General features: G+C 43.2%; 1 protein-coding gene across 1 annotated transcript in view; it reads right to left on the reverse strand.

The window, feature by feature from the left end:
- Window positions 1-419: 419 nt before the first annotated feature.
- YWHAG (tyrosine 3-monooxygenase/tryptophan 5-monooxygenase activation protein gamma) overlaps window positions 420-17,999 on the reverse strand; it is an 80,882-nt gene continuing 63,302 nt past the window's right edge. Inside the window, exon 2 of the mRNA XM_082245398.1 lies at window positions 420-1,665. Within this exon, the coding sequence (XP_082101524.1) occupies window positions 1,009-1,665 (657 nt within the window). The 3' untranslated portion in view covers window positions 420-1,008. The remainder of the gene's footprint in view (window positions 1,666-17,999) is intronic.

Here is a 17,999-nt window from a genome sequence, read left to right on the forward strand (position 1 = left end):
CACTGCAGACTATTTTTACAAACGTGTTTTTCATTTTGAAGTGGAGGATGGAGTAGGGTTTTCATTTACATTTTCTGTGCCCCATAATTGCAGGACCAAATATTACTTGAGGCACTCATTCCTACAACTCAGTACAGATTTTTTTTTTTTTTTTTTACACTATGATGTAATTTCAGATTCTTTAAAAGGTTAAGAGGGGCAGCCATCAACCAAGCTATGGTTGAGCAAGAATAAATTAGCAGAAAAAAAAAAAAAACATTCTGAAGACTGTTTTAGGACTGCAAGAACATCTAAATTGTATGTGTCACGCTAGATAGAAGAGAGATTTAAAGTACATCTGAATTTCATTTTGAACCCACAACTTACCAGATCTATACCAAATATCATCAATAGTTTAAATTGGAATTTTTTTTAATCGGAAAGAAGCAATGTCACCGATTGCCAATTTAAGTACTGTTAAGTTATTCTATTGCTGGCAGAGTAAAGATTAAGTTAGTAGGGATATTATTATAATTGTTGCCGAAAAATTTTGTGTAAATTAAGTTTTAATAGGTGCAGTGCACAAAGTACACAACACAAACTAAATAAATATGAATAAAGCATGAAGGGCAAGACGTGCATACAGCTAAAAATATAAATATAAAATAACTTACTGGAACCACAAAACTATTAAAAAGGCATTCCATTCAAGTTATTCCTATTCTTAAATCTCTTTCTAAATATGTCTAGCGATAACTTAAAATAAAAACAGCTCCACTTTTATTAACTACAGAACAGTCCATGTGCCAGTGTTAGGCTGCCATTCCATACTAGCACAGCCAGTCTAACTTTCCACTCGTGGTGTTTTGGCAAAATGTCGAAGAGGCAATCAAAGACAGGTGGTAGGGTCTTCCCTGGGGAGGTTGTCCCTTCCTTGCCCTCCCCCACCCTCAACCCCCCACTTGTGGGAAAAAAAATAAAGACTGCGGTAGTAGCATCAGCGTGCGGCTGCCAGTCCATCAAGAGGTTTTAATTATTCCCTTCTCCACCATCATCGTCTTGCTGATCACTTGTCCAGAGTGTTAGGTTGTCGCGTAGGAGTTGCATGATAAGTGTAGAGTCCTTGTAGGAGTCCTCATTCAGCGTATCCAGCTCTGCAATAGCATCGTCAAAGGCTGTCTTGGCCAGATGGCAAGCCTGTTCAGGGGCATTTTGGATCTCATAGTAGAACACAGAATAGTTGAGTGCCAGGCCCAGCCGTATAGGATGAGTAGGTTGCATGTGCTCCTTGCTAATCTCATGAGCCTCACTGTAAGCTTTCTCTGAAGATTCAACGACAGCTGCTCTCTTTTCACCAGTGGCAACTTCTGCCAAATATCGGTAATAATCGCCTTTCATTTTCAAGTAAAACACTTTGCTTTCATACTGTGTTTCACTACAATTTTTGATGAGGAAATTATCTAAGAGGCTCAACACATCCTGACATACTGCTTCTAATTCTTTTTCAATTTTTTCACGGTAGGCACGAACCATTTCTATTTTCTTTTCATTGCCATCAGCAGAGGTCTTCTGCTCAATACTGCTGATCACTCTCCATGAAGAGCGACGGGCACCAACAACATTCTTGTATGCAACCGATAACAGGTTCCTTTCCTCATTTGAAAGAGGGTCATTCAATTCCGTCACCTGGAAAAATATAAAATATGAATTTCAAAAAGTAAATTGATATTTTGTAAAAAATAAATGACTAAAAATATGAAGCTTACATGCCTTAAATTATTGAAAGTCATGCCAGCCCAAATGTTTTTTGTGCTTTGGACAGTTTAAAGAAGGTATAGAAACCATTTAATATAGTTACACATCACCAGATGCATTAGGGAAACTGGTACAGTCTAGCTGCCTAAAGAGAAGTTCTGACCCCCCTAAAACTCCGCAGCTACAAATACTGTAGCTGCTGACTTATTAGGACACTTAGCTGTCCAGGGATCCCGCAATGTCAGCACCCCAGCCGATTTTCCAATCAGCTCTCAGGTGCTGCCGCCATTCGTTGTAAGGGAAACCGGAAGTGAAACCTTTGCGGCTTCACAGCCTGTTTCCTAATGCACATGCGCGAAGCACACTGCACTTTGTGAATGGCCCTGCGGAAGGTGCCAAATGTGGAAGCAAGCGAATGAGGAAGAAAACAAGCTAAGCTTCTCCTTTTGGGTGGAAATTCGCTTTAAGACCTCATTCACACCATGGTGCTAAAAAGTCAGTTTATCTGCACGGGTACTGCAAGGGCATAAAAAACAATTGTTCCCCATGTGCCCTGTTCACACCACAACGTGCATATTTTTTTTTCTGCACAGGAATCTGCAGCTTTCAGCACAGGAAAGAAAAACGGATGTGACATCAACATTGGTGTGAATAGGGCACATAACCAACGTGCATAAAAACTGACGTGACTGAAACGTGCGTGAAACTGATGGCTCTGCACGTAAAATCTTTATTGTTTTTCCATCAGTTTTCATGCAGGTATGGTCTGAACGAGCCCTTAAACACCAAACTGCTAAAAGTGACACTATGGTAAACTGCCTAGTATTTATACGTCAGAGAAACCATTTAAAATCCCCAAAAATTACAACCAGTTGAAAGGCACAACACTCTCCCTCTGTATCACAGCACTATGACAATAGTGACAATTAGCCACTAGGGCACAGTATTGCATTGTGGGAGGGCAGGGAAAAGTGACAAACCTTTCTACCCTGCAGCATAAGTATCCTCACACCGACTATCAGAGAAAGAGGCGGCGATACAGGTTGTTACCCAATAGCAATTACAGAGTACAGTAATGTGGGTTCGCTTTTTGACTTCCCAGTCATATTTTGACAATGCACCACTGCTGTAAAAGGAAATCCGAGGCATGACTATGAAACTAAAGCCCAGTACAATCTAAATCTTGTTGCACATCTTTCTGTGACTTCAGTTGGCCTTCAATGGGCACCTTTTTTTACATTTTATATTTACATGACTCTCCAACTTGCAGATAGAAAAGATCAGCAAGGCACAATATTGCGAAGAAGCCTAAGCCGGGGTACACACAGGCCAAATGTCAGCTGATTTAACAAGAACCAGCTGTGTGTACAGCTGTCTTTCCAACAAAACCTGTCAGGCTTTTTTGGAAGGGACATGCTTGAAAACCAGCATCCGATCAGCCCTCATAGCCAATGGCTGTGAGTGCTGATCAGTGTGTTCTGGTGGGGGGTAAGTCCCCCAGTCAGAACACAAAGGCACAGCAGGGGAGATTGCCGCACAAACATTGCACGTGTTAGAGTCGGTTCACACTGGGGCGACACGACTCTGTACTACTTCGGGGGCGACTTGTGCATTCCCATGCACCATGACTTTGGAGCGACTTGCATGGACTTCACATAATGGAAGTCTATGCAAGTCGCCCCGAAGTAGTACAGGACCCTTTTTCTAAGTCGGAGCGACTTGTGTCGCTCCTATTAGAATGGGTCCTGTAGCAGCCAATGGACTGCGAGGGAGCGCGACTTGTCAGGCTTAAGCAGAAAGTCTATATATGCAATTAGCAAACAAGGGTTTCTACACATAAGTGCCGGTTCACAATGAAGCGGCACGACTTCGGGGCGACCGGGGAAGTCGCGTGCACCGCAACTTCGGCACGACTTGCACGGGCTTCATAAAATGAATGTCTATGCAAAGCGCTCCAGGTCGCCCCGAAGTAGTACAGGACCCTTTTTCTAAGTCGGAGCGACTTGTGTCGCTCCTATTAGAACCGTTCCTGTACTACACTATGGGACGCGACGGTGCGTGACTTGTCAGGCTGACCAAGTCACCTGACAAGTCGTACGAGTGTGAATGGAGACTAAGAAAAAATAAACAAAACCTGCACACAGAAACATTTTAAAAACAATGCTACAACTGTTTGAATCAGGATTTCTGTATGCCAAAGAATATTATAGCGGTATTAAATCCAAAAGGAGGTCTAGCAAAACCACCTCAGAACCATACACCTGAAACCACAGCAAACAGGTTTAACACCTCCCTCTCCCCATATGCAAGGACAAAAAGCCTTGGGTAGGTGCCAAATCACTCCACGCGGCTTAAAAAGGGCTGAGGACCTTCCCAATCACATGTGAAAAATCCTGCTCCTCCATACACTAGAAGTAGTGGGCATCTTTCTGCTTCCAATCAACGAAAAGAATAGCCAAGGAGAGAATGGTTGACATGGGCATGCTGCAGAAAGAAGGAACACTAAAAAGGCAATACAGGCATACCCCGTTTTAAGTACACTCACTTTACATACACTAGCGAGTACAGACACAGCCTGGTCAGCTTGGCATGGCACTACTCCCGGTTTTTAAACTTTGGTGTCTATGGGAAATCTTGGTCAGCTTGACATGGCACTGCTCCCAAATCATAAGTGACAGGGATAACAAACTTAGGGAGCACCGAGAGGGGACCCAGGACTACAACATATCCTATTTGTGACCAGCCAGCTTGCCAAGGTAATCTACCATATTATAGTCCTGGATCCCCTTAACATGCTCCCCAAGCTTGGTGTCCTTGTCAGCAGTGCCATGTCAAGCAGACCAAGATTTCTTATGGAGCTAGTGTATTTACATGCATTGAGAAATGAAAAATGTATTGCTTCACTTTAAAGCGGAGTTCCAGCCATTTCACTCACCTGTCCAACAGTCCAGCGATGCAGCCGCCCGAAGCCTCGATCCTCTCCCTCGGCATCACTGCTGTGGGCACCCGGCTGTGACAGTTTGCGGCTTCACAGCCGGGTACCCACTGAGCATGTGAGAGTCGCGCTGCGCGTCTTGATTGGCCGGCAATCTTCTGGGACCTCTGACATGTCCCAGAAGATTGCAGGGAGGGAGGGGGAGAGGAGAACTTCCGTTCAGGGCGCCGCGGCGCTCCAAGCCGAAGTGGGAGCGGGTACCTGTCAAAACTAGATACCGGCTCCCCCCCCCCCCAAAAGGTTAGAATACCTAAAGCGGAAGTTCCACTTTTGGGTGGAACTCCGCTTTAAGTACATTTTCGTTTTACATACATGCTCTGGTCCCATTGTGTACTTAAAAGTGGGGTATGCCTGTAATGGGTTTTAAGAGGAAACTATGGGCAATACTGTTAGCAAGCACTTCCATAAGATGTTGAACATGATTTGCTCATAGAAAGCGTACACACATTGAATTTGGATCAAACATTTTCTACATAAACACCCCCCCCACCATCACACCAGTGCGATCAGATTCCTGTGCAAACTGTCAGATGGGGAGAGGCAGGGGGGAGCAGGGATGACGTCCATCCATGCAATCGATGCGGCCAATCTCATCGTTCAAGGCTGCATCGAGATGTATCGATTCTACGATAATTTTCAACACCACTTGATATACAAGTAGCTTAATGTCATAACTGAGTAGAAAAGAGGCGCCTCTAAGTGTAGCAATATGATAAACATTTAACGAAGGTGTAACATTTAGCAACTCACATGGTTGATGATTAAAACAGGCATATCCAAGTATGCAGGCATCCAGGGTAAAGGTGTCCACATAGACCGTCCTCTGCACCATTGGCATCAAACCCTTCCACGCTGCGCTCCACGATTGCTTTAAGCCTCACTTTCAGATCGCTCCACTGCAGGATAGCTTTCCTGGTCACGACTGCAGACTGACCACGGTGAAGGCCGGGGACGAGGACGATGGTCTATGTGGACCGCTTTAACCCGGATGCCTGTATACTTAGATGTGCCTCTTTTAATCAACCGAGTTGCTAAATGTTACACCTTCATTAAATGTAACCATATTGCTAAACTTAGAGGCTCTTCTCTTTTATGCACTGTAGCTCCTGCTAGATTTTGCTTCTAATCCCCTTGTGGAGGCTGCCATATGTGGATGGACATTTTATTGTTATACAACTATCACATTGCTATAATCTTTTTATATGGACTATAAACTGAAAGACTTATGAATAAAATGGTTTTGGAATTAATCATTTCCATTATTTATGGGGAAATTTGCTTTGATATACAAGTGCTTTGGATTCCAAGCATGTTTCTGCAATAAATTATGCTCTCAAAAGGTTTTTTCACTATTGATACTTGTTTCACGGGGTCTTTTTTTTTTTCTTTTTTTAACCACTTAAGGACTAGGCCTACGTCTGACATTTGTTGTTTACAAGTTGAAATCAGTATTTCTTGCTAGAAAATTTTAGACCCCCAAAACACATACATACATATACATATATATATATATATATATATATATATATATATATATATATATATACACACATATATACATATACACATATATACATATACACATATACACACACACACACACAGTGCCTTGCAAAAGTATTCAGCCCCCTTGAACTTTGACCTTTTGCCACATTTCAGGCTTCAAACAAAGATATAAAACTATTTTTTGGTGAAGAATCAACAAGTGGGACACAATCATGAAGTGTAACGAGATTTTTTGGATGTTTCAAACTTTGTTAAAAAAAAACTGAAAAATTGGGCGTGCAAAATTATTCAGCCCCTTTACTTTCAGTGCAGCAAACTCTCTCCAGAAGTTCAGTGAGGATCTCTGAATGATCCAATGTTGACCTAAATGACGAATGATGATAAATAGAATCCACCTGTGTGTAATCAAGTCTCTGTATAAATGCACCTGCACTGCGATAGTCTCAGAGGTCCGTTTAAAGCGCAGCGAGCATTATGAAGAACAAGGAACACACCAGGCAGGTCCGAGATACTGTTGTGGAGAAGTTTAAAGCCAGATTTGTATACAAAAAGATTTCCCAAGCTTTAAACATTCCAAGGAGCACTGTGCAAGCGATAATATTGAAATGGAAGGAGTATCAGACCACTGCAAATCTACGAAGCCCTGGCCGCCCCTCTAAACTTTTAGCTCATACAAGGGGAAGACTGATCAGAGATGCAGCCAAGAGGCCCATGATCACTCTGGATGAACTGCAGAGATCTACAGCTGAGGTGGGAGACTCTGTCCATAGGACAACAATCAGTCGTATACTGCACAAATCTGGCCTTTATGGAAGAGTGGCAAGAAGAAAGCCATTTCTTAAAGATATCCATAAAAAGTGTCATTTAAAGTTTGCCAAAAGCCACCTGGGAGACACACCAAACATGTGGAAGAAGCTCTGGTCAGATGAAACCAAAATCAAACTTATTGGCAACAATGCAAAACGTTATGTTTGGCGTAAAGACAACACAGCTCATCACCCCGAACACACCATGCCCACTGTCAAACATGGTGGTGGCAGCATCATGGTTTGGGCCTGCTTTTCTTCAGCAGGGACAGGGAAGATGGTTAAAATTGATGGGAAGATGGATGGAGCCAAATACAGGACTATTCTGGAAGAAAACCTGACGGAGTCTGCAAAAGACCCGAGACTGGGATGGAGATTTGTCTTCCAACAAGACAATGATCCAAAACAAAGCAAAATCTACAATGGAATGGTTCACAAATAAACATATCCAGGTGTTAGAATGGCCAAGTCAAAGTCCAGACCTGAATGCAATCGAGAATCTGTGGAATGAACTGAAAACTGCTGTTCACCAATGCTCTCCATCCAACCTCACTGAGCTTGAGCCGTTTTGCAAGGAGGAATGGGCAAAAAATTTTCTCTCGATGTGCAAAACTGATAGAGACATACCCCAAGCGACTTACAGCTGTAATCGCAGCAAAAAGGGGGTGCTACAAAGTATTACCTTAAGGGGGTTGAATCATTTTGCACGCCCAATTTTTCAGTTTTTTTTATTTGTTAAAAAAGTTTGAAATATCCAATAAATTTCATTCCACTTCATGATTGTGTCCCACTTGTTGATTCTTCAAAAAAAAAAAAAAAAAAAAAATTACAGTTTTATATCTTTATGTTTGAAGCCTGAAATGTGGCCAAAGGTCGAAAAGGTCAAGGGGGCCGAATACTTTCGCAATGCACTGTGTATGTATGTATGTATGTATGTATGTACAGTGGGTACGGAAAGTATTCAGACCCCCTTAAATTTTTCACTGTTATATTGCAGCCATTTGCTAAAATCATTTAAGTTCATTCTTCTTCCTCATGAATGTACACATAGCACCCCATACTGACAGAAAAACACAGAATTGTTGACATTGTTGCAGATTTATTAAAAAAGAAAAACTGAAATATCACATGGTCCTAAGTATTCAGACCCTTTGCTGTGACACTCATATTTAACTCAGGTGCTTTCCATTTCTTCTGATCATCCTTGAGATGGTTCTACACCTTCATTTGAGTCCAGCTGTGTTTGATTATACTGATTGGACTTGATTAGGAAAGCCACACACCTGTCTATATAAGACCTCCCAGATCACAATGCATGTCAGAGCAAATGAGAATCATGAGGTCAAAAGGAACTGCCTGAAGAGCTCAGAGACAGAATTGTGGCAAGGCACAGATCTGGCCAAGGTTACAAAAAGATTTCTGCTGCACTTAAGGTTCCTAAGAGCACAGTGGCCTCCATAATCCTCAAATGGAAGACATTTGGGACGACCAGAACCCTTCCTAGAGCTGGCCGTCCGGCCAAACTGAGCTATCGGGGGAGAAGAGCCTTGGTGAGAGAGGTAAAGAAGAACCCAAAGATCACTGTGGCTGAGCTCCAGAGATGCAGTCAGGAGATGGGAGAAAGTTGTAGAAAGTCAACCATCACTGCAGCCCTCCACCAGTCGGGGCTTTATGGCAGAGTGGCCCGACGGAAGCCTCTCCTAAGTGTAAGACACATGAAAGCCCGCATGGAGTTTGCTAAAAAACACCTGAAGGACTCCAAGATGGTGAGAAATAAGATTCTCTGGTCTGATGAGACCAAAATAGAACTTTTTGGCCTTAATTCTAAGCGGTATGTGTGGAGAAAACCAGGCACTGCTCATCACCTGTCCAATACTGTAAAAGTAAAAAAAATGGAGTATACTACTGCCTTAACAAAGCAGTCTGAGTACGCCCTTTAACCACTTTCCGACTGGCCGTTGTAAAAATACCGGCCGTTGTAAAAATACGGACGCAAAGTGGTTGTCTAGTTCTGGGAGGGCGTTCCTGAACGTCCTCCCAGAATCGTGCTCCTGCGCGCCCCCTGGGGCGCGCACACGGGACTGTCCGTGCTCGCCGGGTCCCGGGGACCCAACGCATCATGGATCGTGGTAAAGGGCCAATGAGAGCGATCCTTTACCACGTGATCGCTCCGTCCAATGACAGAGCGATCACGTCACAACAAACCAGCGCATGTCCGGTTCATTTCTCTCCTCGGACGCTGTACACAGCAAATCGGTACAGCGTGCGAGGAGAGGAGAGAAACTGCAGCAACACGCCTCCTCTGCCCCGTCAGTGCCTCATCCGTGCCACGCCAGTGCCTCATCCGTGCCACGCCAGTGCTCATCCGTGCCACGCCAGTGCTCATCCGTGCCACGCCAGTGCTCATCCGTGCCACGCCAGTGCTCATCCGTGCCACGTCCATGCCATGTCACTGCTTATCTGTGTTACATCCATGCCACGTCAGGGTGCTCATTGTGCCACGTCAGTGCTCATCCGTGCCACATCAATGCCACATCAGGGCTAATCCATGCTACATCCATGCCACGTCAGTGCTCATCAGTGCCACGTTAGTGGCACATCAATTCCACGTCAGTGCTCATCCGGGCCACATCAATTCCACGTCAGTGCTCAACCGGGCCACATCAATTCCACGTCAGTGCTCAACCGGGCCACATCTATGCCACTAAAATGCTCATCAGTGCCTCACAAAATTGTAATGGGAAGTCAGGAAATGACACATATGTGGTATCGCCATACTCAGGAGGAGTGGCAGAATGTATTTTGGGGTGTCATTTTTGCTATGTACATGCTATGTGTTAGAAAGGTCTTATAAATGGACAATTTTGTGTAAAAAAAAAAAATGCGTTTTGGTTTTCTTTCCACATTTTCCAAAAACTTTTAGAAAAAAATGACAAGTTCAAAAGACTCATGCCTCCTAGATCATGTGTTGGGGTGTTTTCTTTCCAAAATGGGGTAATTTTGTGGGTAATTTCATTGTCCAGGTGCTCCAGGACTTTCAAGAGTTTGATAGGTCGTCAGAAAATTATATGTGTAATTTTTGCTTCTAGAACGCCTGACGGTGCTCCTTGGATGTTGGGCCTCTGTATGTGGCTAGGCTGTGGAAAAGTGTCACACATGTGGTATCGCCATACTCAGGAGGAGTAGCAGAATGTATTTTGGGGTGTAGTTGCAAGTATGCCTGTACGGTGTGAGAAATAACTTCGTAATATGACCCATTTTGTGAAAAATTATTGTTTTTTTTAAAAAATCTTCATTTTGCAAAGAATTGTGGGAAAAAATTACAACTTCAAAAAACTCACCATGCCTCTTACTAAATACCTTGGAATGTCTACTTTCCAAAAAGGGGTCATTTGGGGGGGCATTTGTACTGTCCTGACTTGTTAGGGTCTCAAGAAATGAGATAGGCCGTCAGTACTTTAGGTGTGATCAATTTTCAATGATTGGCACCATAGCTTGTAGACTTTACCTTCACAAAGACCAAAAACTGTATACTTATTTGGGTTATTTTTACTAAAGATATGTAGCAGTATAAATTTTAGTCAAAATTTATGAAAAAAAAAATGACAAATTTGCAAAATTTAAAACCAAAACGAAGAAAAATGCATTTTTTTTTTTACAAAATTTTCGGTCTTTCATTTATAGCGCAAAAAAAAAAAACCCAATTATGATTAAATACCCCCAAAAGAAAGCTGTTAGTGTAAAAAAACAAAACAAAAAAAAAAAGATGAAAATTTCATATGGGGACAGTGTTGCATGACTGAGTAATTGTCATTCAAAATGTGAGAGCACTGAAAGCTGAAAATTGGTCTGGTTAGGAAGGGGGTTTAAGTGCCCAGTGGGTAAAGTGGTTAACTCCGTTTTTTTCTAATAAACTTGGATCCTGCTGTTACTTTTTAACCACTTGCCGGCCGACCGCCCGCCTCATATATACTGCGGCAGGCTGGCTCGGCTGCACGAATCGTACCTGTACAGCAGTGCTACTGGGGGCGAGCGCGTGCCCCCACTAGGCAGCGGGGGATGCCGATCCACTGGACTGGCGGCACTGATTGCCGCCGGCACCCGCGATCGCTCCCGGCTGAAAGAGGATGACAGTCTGCTATTGTAAACACAGCAGACCGTTTTGTCTGAAATCAGAGCGCCGGTGATCCTCCTATATAGGTCTCCGTTAATTTCACAAGTCCCTACCCCATACAGTTAGAAAACACTCCTAGGCTCACACTTACCTTTGATCACCCCTGGGTTAACCCCTTCCCTGCCAGTGTCATTACAGTAACTGTGCATATTTTTAGCACTGATTACTGTGGTAATGCCACTGGTCCTCCCAAAAGTGTAAAAAGTGTCAGTTAGGGGGTCGGATCTGTCCGCCGCAATGTCGCAGTCCCGCTAAAAATCACAGAACACCGCCATTACTAGTCTAAAAAAAATAAAAAAAGGTATTAAAAAAAAAAAAAAAAAAATAGTTTAGAATTTTTTTTTTTTGGGAATGTCATAGCAGAAAGTGAAAAATCATTTTTTCCAGAATTGTCACTTTGTTTATAGCGCAGAAAAAAAAAAAAAAAACGCTCAGGTGATCAAATACCACCAAAAGAGTTCTATTTGTCGGAAAAAAAAGGAAAATTTTATTTAGGTACAGCGTCAAACGACTGTGCAATTGTCCGTTAAAGTAAAGCAGTGGCGAATCGCAAAAAATGACCTGGTCATTAAGGGAGCAAATCCTTCCAGTCCAGAAGTGGTTAACTTCCTGTAACAGACAAGCTGTACAGCAAACAAGTTAGAACTATACAACACCAACCAGGGTACTTACAATGGTCAGCTTCCATTTCTTTAGCAAAACCTTTATCCCAAAACGTGTGGGAAAAAAAAAAGTGTTGGCTTAAGTTAAGTTTTACTTTGCTAGTCCTCTTCGTAAAAAGTCTTCCTAAATCTACAGTCCACTCAGGGCTCGACAAACCCCTGGCCACCACCCACAGGTATGCAGAATAAGATGCGGCGGCCGAATCAGACCCATCAGTTGAAGCAGGGGTAGGCTGGGCATTTTTTTTTTTTTTTTTTTTAGCACTTTGATTCTTAAAAGCCACCTCCACCCGGGACATGCAGGATTCCAGGACCGCTGACAGTGCATCTATGGATGGCTGGAATTCGGAGGGCCCTGCGACCTCAGAGAGGGTTTGGTGGGGAAATGTGTGCCACAGAGTCCACGGTGCAGCAGGGGAACCCCACAGAGAAAAAAAAAAAAAAAAAAAAAAACTTTTCCCCACAACGTCCCTCCACTCTATAGCATCCCCAAAAGGTCAGGCACAAAAGCACTGAAGGCCCCCAGCAGAGAGAGAGAGAGAGACCACCCCCCCCAGACTCACCACCCGCACCAGAAAGGGCCAGGGTGTCTGTACAGCACGTGTCTGCAGCGATCCGGAGGAAACCGAGTGTCAGCACTAGGTAAAAAGGAGGAGCTCCACTGCCAAAGAAAAACACCTTTAGTGACTCCAACAACATGGCCGCCAGTGATTTTTAATAAGAGTCTGGTGCCCGGTGGCGCACAACCCCTGCCCCCACCTTCAGCCTAACGCCCGATCCCAACCCCCCTGGGGTAGGTTCAAGCACCCCATAGCCCCAAGTTGGGGTGGGAGGGGGTCCAGGAAATAAAGGAGGGTGCGTGACAGGACAGAGGTGAAAGCCGGGGGGGGGGGGTTTCGACCATCCTAAAGAGGGGCCCACGTCCACCCCAAAACCCACAAGGGGAGAGGGGGGAACAATTACACACCATATCTGAAAACAGCGGGCGCCATCTCCTGACAGAACCTCTCTCCACCGAACTGAGGGGGGGGGGGGGGGGGGGCTTTCGACCAAAAGGAACGCTGCGTCTCAGGCTTAGACCCGGTCGTGTGCGACCTAGCGAGATGTTTAACTCGCAAGGCCAGTCCCCGTCTGGTGGGACTAAGTCATGGCTGACCTAGCGCGGAGCTGGGGTGACCACTGGATCTATATATCCAGCCCGCCGCCCAGATATGGCTTAGTTGCTTGTAGATCTCACAGGGAAAAAAATCAGGAGAAAAAACTAGAGACTTTGCCAGGACTACAGATCCCAGCAAGGAACTATGTCCTTACTTCTGACTATGCATATTAAAACTGACATCCTATAGCAGAGAGAGGGGATATACCCCCTGGGACTGCCCATAGGCTTAGCCAGAATTTTTTTCTGCCTAGTGTCCTATTCCTGAAGGGGGCAGTATAACCCTACTGCTATGAAGAACAGAGACTGCATCTGTCAATGAACGATAGAGAAAAGTCATGTCCCTGTTTAAAAGAAACCAATGCCAACTATTCCCTCTACAAAAGGTCATCAAGTACACCACCAATAGGGTTCCACAAGGAAGAGATACAATTTGCAAGCAAGTGCTGTCAATGCTACCAATTTATTGCGTAAACCTCAGCAGAGTCTGCAGGTGGCTCCTAGCAGACAGAAGGACCAAGCCATAAGGAACCCCCTTCAAACAAAAGTCAAACGCGATTGTCTCCTCCATGATAGACATTGATCAGACCGGCTTTATGCCTGGTAAGTCTACTGATGCAAATCTGAGTCAGGTGTTACACACCTCCAGCTGCCTTCAGGACAGGATTTACATCAGAAAAAGCTTTTGATTCAGTTGATTGGATCTACAGATCATCATGTGCTTGGGGAAATGGATCTACAGATCATCATGTGCTTGGGGAAATGGGTTCTGGTTAGACTTTCAGAAATTGGATTGAAGGGTTATACAAAATCAATTGCTCAAATAAGGATAGGCAGTGAACTAGGGCTGCAACTAACGATTATTTTCTTAATAGATTAGTTGGCCGATTATTGTTTCGATCAAAAAAATAAACTCAAAAAAGTGTGGCGTATAATTTAGTTATTATGTAAAGTTTAAAGAAAAACAATTTATTCTCGAATATCTCTATGCAGTGGTAAATACAAATAACTAGCTATATGGTGAGAAAAGATATACCCTTGCTCAAATTGCAATAACTTGTACATGCATTTAAACTATCAGGTGCTAAAGGGGTGTGCGACCACATTAACACTACAAATTCTGTATGTGCTATATTGTATACTAAATATCCCTATTTTTTATTGTATAGTTTGCTGGCATGGGTGCCCCGATACTAAAACGGATAACCTTTTTGCGGTTCCATTGACTTGCATTGATTCTGTTAAATGAAGTCGCAAGCCACAATTAAATCAGGAGGTCCAAATTGCACTGATCTGCGGCTTTGAAATCACGCTGAAGTAGCGCAATTTCAAAGCCACAGAAGAACTGTTCATAATTATAAAGAAACAGAAATAAATTTGATAGTCTAAAAAAAAAATTGTCACGACATTAAAAATAGGTATCGGTAATAGATATCGGAGAGTACTTAAGAAAGTATCAGTACTTGTACTTCCTCTTCTGAGGTGCCCTGTCAGCACTTCTTGCTCCTCTTGTCTTGAGTGCCCCCCCTATAGCAAGTTACAAAGTATATAGAGTTCCCCTATAGCAAGGTAAAAAAACTGCCTGCCTTTAGAATCACTTCAAAATCACTTCTTACCAGAATTACTTGTCCCATGAGGCATTGCTCCTCACACATTCACAAGCTTACTGATATGTATGGAGTATATGAATGGGCTCAGGCGTGTTCAGGATCCCGCCAGGACGCCGACACTGCACAGGCTAATCAGAGGCAGTGACGTTTTCTGATCCGCAGTTGCACAGATCAGGAAATGTCTCACTGCCTGCAATTAGCTGTGTGCAGTGTCGGCTTCCTGGCAGGATCGTGAACATGCCCAAACCCATCCCTAATGGAGGGTGTACTGAGCTTTGTGTGTGCTGCATTGTGTATACTGACATGTATGGAGGATGTACTGAGCTGTATGTGTGCTGCATTGTGTAGAACGACATGTACGATGGTGTACTAAGCTGTATGTGTGCTGTACTGTATTTTCTGATATGTAAACAATGAATGCATTCTGTATGCAGGCCAACTGATCAGCTGACCAACTAATCGATTCTGAAAATAGTTAGCAACTATTTTCAAAATCGATTAGTTGTTTCAGCTGTACAGTGATCTTTCACCCCCTTTTTGATTGGAAGGGGTATGATAAAGGGATGCCCCTTCTCCCGACCTTTTTTGCATTAATGGAGCCCATAGCGACCACTTTGGCAATCTACATCGGTGACTGGGATCCATGCAGGCGCTCTAGATGAAAAACTAGTTATGTAGGCGGATGGCCTTAGCCACTCTTGGAGGCACTCTGGATTCTAAAACGATCTCTTGAATGTTAGTCTTGATTCATACTGTGATATAGAAGAAGTCACGTGAGCGGCCGTGACGTAACGCATAGGGCAGAGCACCGGAAGTGACGTATGGAATGCGGAAGCAAGTCCCGCAGCTGACTGTAAGCAGCTAAAAGGCTAAGAAAACTTCAGTTTTATGCGAGTTATATTTTATTTGAATAAACGTTTAAGTTTGGCAATACTACACTATATGAGCCCCTTTATTTTGAAATTCGAGGGAGTTCGAGGGCATTCACCCCGATCCTGGTAAGACGAGGCCGACCACCATCCCCCTATCGTATATACAAGAAGGAGAGGAGTGTAACGCCTATTCAGAAAAGAGGCGCATTATCTGAAATTTGGAGGCGAGCGTTTAGCACACCCATAGGGGAAGAGCACTAAGAAGCACCCCATAGCTTTACACGGTGGAAAGGTGGAGGTATAAGATTGAGACACCTGGAAAAGGAAGAACACCACCTGTGAATCTCTTGTTTGTTTTGGGACACTTGAGCACCCTAGAGACATTGGAAGCACTTTATTTGTAGACTGTGCAATACACAAGATTATTCACCTGTTAATGTTCTGTGCACTGAACACTTTACTGTCACTTTTCTATGATTATGTCTTTTAATCACTTGGTAAAAATACAGATACCATTATAAGCACCTTTATGTTATCAATTGTATATGCACCCCTGCACTTTATATTTATAGATCCATTTTTGGTAAACTGATGAATTTTAAGATATATTGTTTTATTGGAGATCTATATTGATAATTTTTAGAAGACATCACAAAGTATTTAGCACTATCACAGTATATTTATTTATTTATTATTGACTCCACATATATTACACTATTACTTATATTTTTAATACACAACTTCCCTGAAGCGCGGTACTCCCCTCCCCCCCCCCTTTGTTTTTAACTGTATGGTTTACAGTTACACGCAGCAATAAGGGTATCCCCACCCACAATCCTCAAGACAGCGCGACACTCACACCCACATACATATTGATTTCTATACTTTATTTTCTTGCGACCCTCTTATTATGCTCATAATTTGTTGTATTCAGATATGGCAGTGGTTCCTGAGTCATCAAATTTAAGATCCTATGAGACTCCAATACATCTTTTACAGATGGGGGGGCTCTATTTTCACTGACTTCTATGCATACAGCATTGAACACCATACATCACCAACTTCACCTAACAGTATCTGTACAATTCACCTCAGCTAAACCCTAAATTACAACACTAATTCCAGACCGAGCCCTTTCAAACATCTAAGGGTATTAAGTGCAAGTGGTTTGCTATGGGGGCACTCAGCAGGGGGAGGAGGCCCAGAGCACCGTCAGGGAGATCCGAAAAGAAGAGGATCAGGGCTGCTCCGTGCAAAACAATTGCAGACAGCAGAAAAGTATGACAGTTTTTTTTTTTTTTTTTTTAAACAAAAATTGCCTTTACAAACCCTTTAACCACCTAAATGCTGGCCACTTTTACCCCTGCCTGCCCAGGCCAATTTTCAGCTTTTTAGCACTGTCACACTTTGAATGACAACTGTGCGACACTGTATCCAAATGAAATGTATAATTTTGAGACAGAGCTTTCTTTTGGCGGCATTTAATCACTGTTTTTTTTTTTGCCAAAAAAAAAAAAAAAAAAAAAAAAAAAAAAAAACAATTTTTCTCCTTCACTGAAAAGGTAGCACCGATTAGCATCACTGCTGGGGTGCACTGATCAGCGGCCTGATTAGCTGTACAGGTTTCTCCGGTGAGTAAATGCCGCTGATCAGCTCTCCTCTCCTCACACTGTCAGTGTGAGGAGAGGAAAGCAGAAAACTAGCATTTTCTTGTTTACATGTGATGAGCTGTGATTAGACACAGCTGATCACATGGGTAAACCAGCCACACCATTGGCTCTTTACAGAGATCGGGGATGCTCTGTGTCCCAGAAACACAGTGGGCCACTGATTGTCACGCTGCGTGCCAGCGTCATATGATGTTGTCCCAGAAAAAGATACACCTTGCGCCTGTCAATTTTCTGAATGGCGAAAGATGGTTAAGGAGGCCTATATGCGGGTTCTGGTCGGCACCATACCCACATTTTAAAATATGGGGAAGGTTGGAGGGAAATGCACTGGTCAGGCAACAGGTTAAGCACTGTTCACATTTGCAACAGGGCATTTAGAGCTGCTGTGTAACAACTGCACAAAAACAACCTACATCAGCTTTTGTATATTAACCTAAGACATAAAATCTAAACTCCCACAAAATCCCCTGACCGTTGGGAGGAAAAAAAATAAAATAAAAAACCTACAGCAGTTTAACAAATCAAGTGATTGCTGTACAGTCGTGGCCAAAAGTTTTAAGAATGACACAAATATTATCACAAAGTCTGTTGCTCCAGTGTTTTTAGATCTTTTTGTCAGATGTTACTATAGTGTACTGAATTTATAATTACTGTACAAGCATTTCATAAGTGTAAGATTCTTTTGACAATTACATTAGGTTTATGCAAAGCCAATATTTGCAGTATTGACCCTTCTTTTTCAAGACCTCTGCAATTCCCCCTGGCATGCAGTCAACTTCTGGGCCACATCCTGACTGAGGGCATCCCATTCGTG

The sequence above is a fragment of the Pelophylax lessonae genome (genome assembly GCF_965119305.1).
Source record: "Pelophylax lessonae genome assembly, chromosome: 2".
NCBI lineage: Eukaryota > Metazoa > Chordata > Amphibia > Anura > Ranidae > Pelophylax > Pelophylax lessonae.